Raw genomic sequence first — 10,120 nt, 5'->3', positions numbered from 1 at the left:
ATATGCAAAGAATGGTTTTTAATATAGCAGCTCTTGTCACTATTGAAATGCCTCAGGGTTCAGAGCTGAGTCCCCACCTGTTTATTATATTTATGCATTTGAGCAAGACATAGATAGTACATTTATTGAATTTGTGGACGATACTGCAATTGTGTGTAGAAATACAGTATTTAATACACATCAAAGAGCAAAGAAGACATTAAGATATAATGATTTAGCCATAATTAGTGAATAAAATTAAGATGCAATTAATGAATAGAATCTGTCTTGTAGCATGTACACATCATCTCCTCTGGAAAATGGAAATAAAACTCCATTACACCACCATTGAGAGTTTGGCTCAGTCATTGCACACAGCCATTTTAATTGGGTAAGTTGTCCTTTATTAGTGAAGTACAAGCGCATTGGGCAGGTAATTTGGCACAGGAGGACAAGCACAGTTAAATACTAGAATCTAGCAAGAATTATACAATTGAACACTTTGCCTACATGAGATCCAAACTAATCTGTCCTTTATAGGTTAGTAATGTTCATTATACGTACACTGAAGGGTATATTCTCTCCCTACACAATCCCAATTTCATTTCAACATGTATACAACTGATCCCAAAATCTATGCATAGCGCTAGATTAAAATAGAAATATTCATTTGCTGCCTGCTTTCCTTTCACCTGGGTGTTCATTCAAAAATCTTTCCCACTGTGAATATTAACCAATTTAGGATTCAATGCTACTCTCTTCCTTTTTTTTTGCTGTTCAATTGCAATTACCCCAGCTTCCATCCAGCAAGCAAATGGGCCCTCTTAGAGCTGAACTCTTAATCTGGTATTGTTTCCCTTCCTATAGAGATGTCCCCAACATCCAGTGGGCAACTTCCCACAGTGGGATGCCTGAAATCAAAAAATCAATGTGTTTGTATGAGTCATAGGCTCAGAATCATCACTCTGTCATCATGCATCCCATCATTACGTGGTGCAGCATTCCACGGCCCTCAAATACTAGTTGGGATTGGGTAACACCAGATTAAAACACCCTTACACAAAGTTTATCTACCAGCTAAAAAACACATAATTTACTCTTTGGTCATCAACAATAACAAAGTGTAGGACTATGCTCACATTTGTTTGTTTGGGAACTTAAATGAATTTGGTGTTGTTCAGGCTCATTTTCTTCTTTCCAGGTGCTGGACCTCCTGAGCTACTGCACAACCATCGCTCCAGTACCTTGTCTAAGAAACCACTCTTCTTGTGTGAATTTAGACAGTGAATGTTGACAAGACTTTCGACCCTAAGGGGGAGCCTCACTGCCAACCCTATTGTTGTTGAATCTGTCTTCAAACAACAGAAATGCACTTTCTGGCAGGAGTCACTGGACAATTAGAAGCTAGAAGTTATCCCACTTTTCCCCTTGCATATCAGATCAGCTAACATCAGACCCATCCTCTATTTGCATATGGAAACTTAACGTAAAGAGATTGTACTCTTGAGTCTCTGCAGCCCCTCAACACAACGGGCAGGAACTGAAATGTTCAGTTACTTTCAACAGTAATTCTCTAAGCAAAAGTGCTACTGGTGCCAGGGAATGCATGCACATACACCATAATCAATGTGCAAATACTACTGCAGGCAGTCAGGGGATATGGAAACCACTCACACAGCAGCTTCCAAATTTTCAGAATGACAACTATTGCAAAATAGTAGGATTTCAGTCAACATTCTAGCACTAGTCAGGGATTGCCAACATTAACCCGCAAAACTCAATGAGCATGGATAGTGTGCACCTTCATGTCAGAGGCATAGCAGTATCAGGTATCATGCAGTCTTTTCAAGATGATTATACCTGAAGCCAGTTGCTGGATTATATTCTGCACCTACAATCATCAGCAGATAATCCTCCAACTGTAAATTCTTGCAACATTAATGCTTTAAGAACATACAGAGACTTGCCCATCAAAGCTCATCCTTCCAATATTCTAAGTCTCTCAGCCCAGTGCCCACTGCATGTTTCATATGACACCCCCATACACTCAAACCTAGATATTCCACTCCACCAGTTCCCTATGCAACCACTACTAGAAATGCCATTGGGAGTATAATATGCCTTCCAATTATGGATTAAACATGCAAATGATAGAAATATGTCATAAGACATTTTTCTCATTTGTTCTCAGCAACACTCAATGGCAGAAATACCTGCTTGTTTTTGGCATCTAGCATTCCTGTGGGAAGCTTGGTGATTAAAAATGATAGGGTTGGAAAGCCTTTGTAATCAATCATCTTCAGCAGCATTCTCCAGCCTCACACCAGGGAGCCTAATTAAAAAATGTGAATGACCCTCTCACCCCAGAAAAATGTCATGGCAGGTCCTTGTAGTGGTCAGAATTCTCATCCTGTTGATGATTTTCCACATTTTCTGAATAAAAGTTTATATCTCTTCTGGCAGATTATTCCAAATAAATCTTTTCATGGAGGAGCCCTTCCAGTATTTTCTTCACAAATATACATTTCTGCTCTCTGGCAAGCCTAGTCAACCCTTATTTTACAGTAATAATCAGGATTTAACTTATCCAATAATTGATTTATTTCAATGAAGACTACCCATCACAATGCACATTGGCCTAATTTGCTCATTTCTGATCATGGAACTATCAATAACTAAGTAATGTTCTGCAGGAATTCTGTCACATTCATAAAGGTGGCCATTTTATCTACACTTTTCTAATCCACAGACAATGAATAAATAAAGAATGTGCTGCTGTCCACTTTACAGAGCAAAAAGCTCTGTAAAATGCTCCTTCAGGTTCAACAATGTGAATAATGGAAACCAATAGTCTGGTATTCTAACTGCCTACCCTGAAGCTTGCTAGAAAATGGAAAAGAACATGTCAGAACACCAAAGCAAAATATTGCACTCAGCAGGTCTGGCAGTATTCTGTGGCGAGAGAAGCAGCTAACTTTTCAGTACTCTGTCCTTTCATCAGAACCCGACAAACCTGGCTCCAATACTTACAAATATCTGGGCCTGGATGGCTGATTCAGTAGTAAGAGTTCTTAAAGATAGCAACTTGAACAGGGAGCACTGTTAATGAATTTAGGCCACTTTACGTGGATAGCATGCTTGCTTTCCAAATGGAGATTGTTTCTAAACCGGGCATGCTGTCAGGTTAATGCTTTTGCAGGTTAATGTTTTGTATGTTAATTGGTCAGGATGTTATCTAATCATGCGTCAGGAATAACAACCAGGATTGGTCTTGCAATGGGGCTAAGGGGTGGGGTGGGGGTAGGGGTCGGGGAAGACCTCAGATGCCGAATTGCTTATTGATCCTGCTGAGAGCATCTGAAACAATATCAAGCTCCTGACGAAGTTCCTTTACAACATTTGTGATGCTCTTGGTGTCTTTCAGAATCTCCACACTCTGTGTGTATGGGTTGTATCTCACACCAAACGGGCGCTTGATGACCTTTGCAAATTCCCTTGAAAAACAAAATTGATAAATTGAGATTAAAAAGGTATCTGTCAACATACCAATAGACTTCTTCTTAAGGTAGACTGACCAGAAGATCCCAGATTCCAACCCTGGTCTGTGTTATGCTAACTGCTCTCAGCTGGGAGAGCAATTTAGCTTCAGTGATCCTAGGATGAAAAGGATGAGCAGCCTGGGGTTCCCCACTCATGGTTACTATCCATTATCTCACTTCTATAAGTGCTGTCTGGATGTCAAATAAGCTACGTCAGTTCACTAAGCTGTGATGCACCTCATGGTCAAAATAGCCTGTGGACATTGACCATAAAGGCTAAGACAGGAAGGGTGGCCATTTGAGCAAGGTATCAGAGGGCTTAAAGAGTAATCACCTTCTGGAAAAGTAGACCAAAAAGGAGATAAGATGTTCTTGGCCTATAATGCATACATTCCAGCAGGGGTCATTGGATAGTGATCAGGAGCTGGAACCATAGTTGATTTTCCTTTCCATAATTAAAGAGTGCTTTGCCGATTGGGGTGTCTTTCCCAACCCTGGGATGAGATCTGTTAAGTCAAATTTCAAGCTGGGACCTTCCTGGTATAGCAGGGCTCAACCAAGTATCTCTTCAGTGGAGCTCTTTACCTATGTTGGCAGCAGTCTCACATTTCTTCAAATAGCCTATACAGATGTATTATTCTCATAAAGATTGTCTAGTTGAACAAGATGGTAAGAGTGAGATGACTCAATATTTAAGGATTTTCCTGGCAAAAAGAGGGTTGCTTGCCTCATTTTGTTTTTGTGAATTTTATGGTTGAGGTAAGGGATGTCAGTACTGGAAAATAGAGAATTTGGCACTTTTGTCATCCATTGTCAATTTATAGAACAGGTTGGTGGAAATCAAAGTTCCTTTTACTCCACTGAACAACGTGTCATAAACTCACCCTCACACAAACTCAACCGATTTCATCAATATATTTTTTTCCATTTTGCACAACAACCATTCTACTTTCTAATTAAGATGCCAATTTAGTGCCAATTGATGTTGAACCTGAGGGATTTTAGCATGGTGTACCAGCTGATAGGAACTGAAATGACACTGCACCAACTCGTTTTATTTGGATCCTTAGATCTAGCAGCCAACAATTTTTATCACAACAACTTAAGGTTGATTTAAATCCAAAGCCCAGGGTTGAAAGTTCAGTGTCTAACTCAATATTCAGTCCTCAACCTACCACATCCTACCAGTCCTCCTGCTTACCTCATCTTCTCTTTTGCATCTTCAAAACTTTCTGAAACAAAATAGACATCTTGGAACGTGGTGATGAGACACTCCTGCTTGCTTGTGACTTTTGGATCGAAAGGCTTCACCTTGGCATTTCCTGAGAGTGAGTACTAAAACATTACAGAAAGAACGGGTTAGTGTTCTTCAAAAATAAGACATGCAACTGCAATCCTTCTGCTTAGTAAAAACACAAATGAATGAAGAAGACCCAAAGAGCAGAACATGACCAAAGTTGCGAGGAATACGAGAGAATATGAAGTAAATCCAGAAACAATAACTTGCTGATGGCTGTGGGTGTTAAGAGAAGAAATGCCAAGGGAGGTGAGGAGTTTCAGAGTTTTGTGTAACTGGGAAGTAATACTTTGCAGTAGGAGATGGGTATATAGAGCAACAATGTCACCCTAGGAAGGAGGAAGAACCTGGAAGATGTTGTACTTGGAATATAGGAGGAACAAGAGCAATGTCCATTGGGTTGTGATAAATTAAAAAAGATAAGAACAGTTGCACTGGTGAGAGTGAGGTTGGCGGTTAGAGGTGAGAGAAAGTTCAGAAAACAATATCCTTATAAATCAAAAGGCAAAGATGCGCGAAGGAAAGCAGTGATGAGGGAATAGGTAATCACTTAGACTTTATGCCAGATTGAAACATTAATTATCCAAATCCACTGCACTGTCAGGTCCTGGTTTGCTCAGAGTGATACTAACCTTCAGTTCACTGACAGAAGACAGCAGACCTGCTCCATAGACTCTGAGTTGGCCATCTTGCTTACACAGACCAAATTCCACAGTAAAAAAGTAGCACTGTAAAATGAATCAACAGTGAATATCCATAATCAAAACACAATCATCCCCTTACATCATATAGCTGTGCTTCCACATTTATTCACAATTTAGTGTAGCTTACTGTGGCTAGTTTCTGAACTGCTTCATCAGATGCTCCCAAAGAGGCCAAGCCAATCTCCTGAGAAAATTGAGCAAAACTGGGTTCAGCCAGAAGAGGAACGTGTCCCAATAGCTCATGGCATGTGTCGCTGAGATAGAAGTACAAGAAAAAAAATTGCCATAAATTACTGTGGTAATGCTATTTGGTATTGTTTATGCAGGCAATAAGCAAAACATCAAACTATAAAGGAACAATTAAGATGCAATTAAAGATTTAATTTGAACATCAATGTTGAAATGAGTGAAATAAATTTGAATATCACTATACACTGGAATTATAAAATAAGAAAAAGTTCAGAACAATGTAAGTTCTTGATTTCTGTCTTGAACGTGCTCAATGTTTGAACTTCCACAGCCCTCTGGGATAGAGAATTCCAAAGATTCACCACCCTTTTAGTGAAGAAATTTTTCTTCCTCTCAGTCTTAAATGGCCTGCCATTCTGAGACAGTGATCCCTGGTTCTAGACTCACCAGCCTGGGGGAACATCCACTCTACATCTACCCTTTCATGCCCAGTAAGAATTTTGTAAGTTTCAATGAGATCACCTTTCATTCTTCAGAACTCCAGAGAATACAGACCCAGTTGCCTCAATCTCTCCTCATAAGACAATCCCACCATCCCAGGGATTAGTCTGGTGAATCTCTGTTGTGCTCCCTCCAGGACAAGTATATCCTTCCTCAAGGAGACCAAAACTGTATACAATACTCCAGGTGTAGTCTCACCAAGGTCCAACAGTTGCAGCAACAAATCTTTACTTCTGTACTCAAAACCCCTTGCAATGAAGGCCAACATACCATTTGCTTTCCTAATTGATTGCTGCACCTGCATATGAGTGACTCATGAACAAGAACACTCAAGAAGCGCAACACCATCCAGAACAAAGCAGCCCATTTGATTGGCACCTCATCCACAAACATTCACTCCCTCCAAACCGACACACAGTGGCAGCAGTGTGTACCATCTACAAGGTGCACTGCAGCAACTCACTAAGGCTCCTTTTACAGCACCTTCCAAACACACGACCACTACTACATGGAAGGACAAAGGCAGCAGACATGAGAAAACATTAACACCTGGAAGTACCCCTCCAGGCCACTCACCATCCTGACTTGGAAATATATTCCATTCCTTCACTGTCGCTGGGTCAAAGTCTGAGAACTCCCTCCCTGATCCAAGAAGGCACCACTACCTTCTTAAGGGAAATTAGGGATGGGCAATAAATGCTGGCCTAGGACACCCAAGACCCTTTGGACATCAACCCTTCCCAATCTCTCATCATTTAAGAAATTCTCTGCCTTTATGTTTTTTCTACCAAAGTGGATAACTCCACACTTATTCACATCATATTCCATCTTCCCTGTTCTTGCCCTGAATGGGCAAGTGAATCTTAGCCTGTCCACGTTCCCTTGAAACCTCCTTGCATCCTCCTCACAACTTACATTCCCACCTGGTTTTTCACCATCAATAAATTTGGAAATATTACATTTGGTCCTCATAAATCATTTATATAGATTGTGAACAGCTCTGGCCCCAGCACTGACCCTTGCAGTAGCCCACTAGTAAGAGTCTGCCACCCTGAGATTAGCCCATTTAATCCTACTTTCCATTTTCTTTCTGTTAACCAATTCTCAATCCATACCAGAATATTATCCCCAAGACCATGTGCTCTACTTTTGTTTACTAGCAAAAGGGGAAGGATCCAGTTGTCATGGTCCACATAGGTACCAATGAGATAGGTGAGGATTACGAAAGGAATTCTGCTTAAGAGGGTATGAGCAGGTCGGAGCCAAATTAAAAAGAAGAATGACAAAGGTAACAATCTTTGGATTACTCCCTGAGCCACAAGCAAATTGGTAAAGGGTATAAAAGAGCAGATAGTTGAATGTGTGGTTCAAAGATTGCTGTGGGAGAAAAGGGTTTCAATTTATGGGGCACTGGCACCAATGTACCATTGTGACGGCCTTCACCTGAACAATGTTGGGCCAGTGTCCTGGCAAATCATAGAACTAGGGCTGTAAAGAAGGCCACAGTCTTCTCTACAGAACTAAATAGTGGGAATGGGGAGGTTCACGTGAGAGAACATTTATAAAGTTAAATAGAAAGGTCAATAGTGCAGGATAGCAAAGTGGAACCAACCAGGGAACAGACTATTTTAGGCTGACCCTAGTTCTGCTATTTACACATTCTGCTATCTTACCTTTATGCGACTATCAGCACCTTCTTTAGTCTTTACCACCACCATTAACACTACCTTTGTCTTGTGTCCATGACATCTTTCTCAATCTCTCCTGAGCTTCCACCTATCCCTTACCTTCTATCTTGCCCCACCTGCTCCACCCCCTCTTAAACAGTATAAAATCTATCACATTGCTACTTCTCTAGCTCTGAAGAAGAGTCATATGGACTTGAAACGTTAACTCTGTTTCTCTCTCCACAGATGCTGCCAGACCTGCTGAGTTCTTCCAGCATTTTCTGTTTTTATTTCAGATTTCCAGCATCCATAGTATTTTGCTTTCATCGTTATTTTTGATTGATAATGTTTAATGAGACAGGATTAATCAAAAACCCCATAGTAAAGGATCCTCTAGGCAAGAGTTATCATAACATGATGGAATTTCACATTCACTTTGAGGGTGAGAAATTGTGGCCTGAAACTCATGCTTAAATTTAAATAAAGGCAATTATAAGGGTATAAAGATGAGTTGGGTAAAGTGGAATGGGAAAATAGATTAAAAGGTAAGATGGTAGAGAAACATTTAAGGAGATATTTCATAACCCTCAACAAAGATATATTGCACTGAGAAAGAAAGACTCTACAAGAAAGGTGTACCATCTATGGCTAACTAAAGAATTTAAGGATGGCATCAAATTGAAAGAAGAGATATACAATGCTGAAAGGATTAGTGGTAGCCCAGAATATTGGGAAAATATTAGGAACCAGCAAAGGATAACTAAAAGTGTGACAGAGATGGAGAAATTGCAGTATGAGAGAAAGCTAGCAAGAAATATAAAAACAGACAGTAAAAGCTTCTACAAGATATAAAAAAACAAGAGAGCAGCTAAAGTAGGTGTTAGTCCCTTAGAGTATGTCATGACGGCAGATCACAGCCCAAATTACTTAGAGACATACTAAACTTTTTTAAGGAAGACGTGATTTTTTTTAAAAAGACTTACAAGCAAATGCTGGCTGGGAATTAAAGTAACCATTTGCTGGAAAATTCCGATGTGGATTACGCTTAACCAACTAGCCCAGAGATTGGAATGCCGCACCTAAAAAGGTGTCAAGGCCTACTTCAGACAGAGACACTTCAAAGGCAGAGATGCGATGCAAAAGAACTTTAATCTCCTGTGGTTGCAGAGACAATGGAGACTGATTATCATCTCAGCAGAATCTGTCTCTTGTTGAATTATATCCCAGAATGTGGACATGATCTGAGTTGAAAAAAAGCAGATTCTGGGCAAAAGACATGTTGTAAACCTAGTCTGTGTGTATTAGTTCTGGTGTGCTAGTGTGTGCTGTTAAGGTTACAGCTGAAGAACATCAACTAGGCATCCCTGCGCTCACAGGTAAAAATGTCCTTCTCTGTTGCTGGAGGCAGATCACAAGTCAGCAAAGCCACAGTGAAAAGGAACCAGGACAACTCCTTCAGCTAACCTGCAGAACTAAATGTCTCCAAACCAACTGCTCAACTGCCAAAGTCAGCTCCACCTGAATCACCCAACTTAATGGCCACAACGTCCCACCATTTACTCCTCATATATTATTTTTTTCTCGAGTTTTAATACCTAATAAACTTTTTTACACTCAAGAAAGCCTGGTTAAATTGGCCCCTTCAAAAACATAAATACAATTTAGACTGGGAAAAGGTATCCATGAGGGATGGGATCCTTTTTAAATTAACCTTGCTGCAACCAATCAAGGGGGTTGGATAAAGAAGGGGAGCCAGCTCATTCCTCCTCACCCAGGAGCATAACAAAATTGGAGTCCCGTTCGGGAAGTTAAGTATTTGGGGTATCTTGTCTGGGATCATAACAAATTGGGGGACCTTGCCTGGGGGCCAGTCATAACAAATTATGGGCTCGGTGCCAGAATAGTTCCCACAGGCGAAACAAAGGAATCAGAGTGGGGAAAGTAAATTGTTCCGTTGGAACCAATTTTAACAACAGCAAAAAAGACTTTTTTGAGTTTGTACTATTAAAGTGCAGAAATGCCCACATTTGATGCCAATGCTTTTCGAGGAGAATTAGGGGAAATTACTTTTGAGAATTTAAAACTTCTGTCCCTCGAACAAATAAAAGATTTAGCGAGGCACTTAGGATTAGAATTTTGCCTGAAAGCCAGAAAGCCTGAAATTTTAAAAGGGGTGACCAATGGTCTACAGGTGGAAATTGAGGACGAAGAAATGATTAGAGTAGCAGTAGAGAGAGCAGCAGC

General features: G+C 40.4%; 1 protein-coding gene across 2 annotated transcripts in view; it reads right to left on the bottom strand.

Annotated features, from left to right (window-relative positions):
* Positions 1-3,298: 3,298 nt before the first annotated feature.
* tph1a (tryptophan hydroxylase 1 (tryptophan 5-monooxygenase) a) overlaps positions 3,299-10,120 on the bottom strand; it is a 45,506-nt gene continuing 38,684 nt past the window's right edge. For both annotated transcript variants that reach the window (XM_041197611.1, XM_041197610.1), the window contains exons 8-11: positions 5,647-5,773; positions 5,448-5,543; positions 4,720-4,853; positions 3,299-3,473 (exon numbers count right to left, since the gene is read on the bottom strand). In XM_041197611.1, coding sequence (XP_041053545.1) covers positions 3,299-3,473; positions 4,720-4,853; positions 5,448-5,543; positions 5,647-5,773 — 532 coding nt within the window. The remainder of the gene's footprint in view (positions 3,474-4,719; positions 4,854-5,447; positions 5,544-5,646; positions 5,774-10,120) is intronic.

Source organism: Carcharodon carcharias, chromosome 10 (genome assembly GCF_017639515.1).
Source record: "Carcharodon carcharias isolate sCarCar2 chromosome 10, sCarCar2.pri, whole genome shotgun sequence".
In the NCBI taxonomy this organism is placed as follows: domain Eukaryota; kingdom Metazoa; phylum Chordata; class Chondrichthyes; order Lamniformes; family Lamnidae; genus Carcharodon; species Carcharodon carcharias.
Note: the sequence above shows the minus strand (reverse complement) of the source record. Positions and strands in the feature narration are given on the sequence as shown.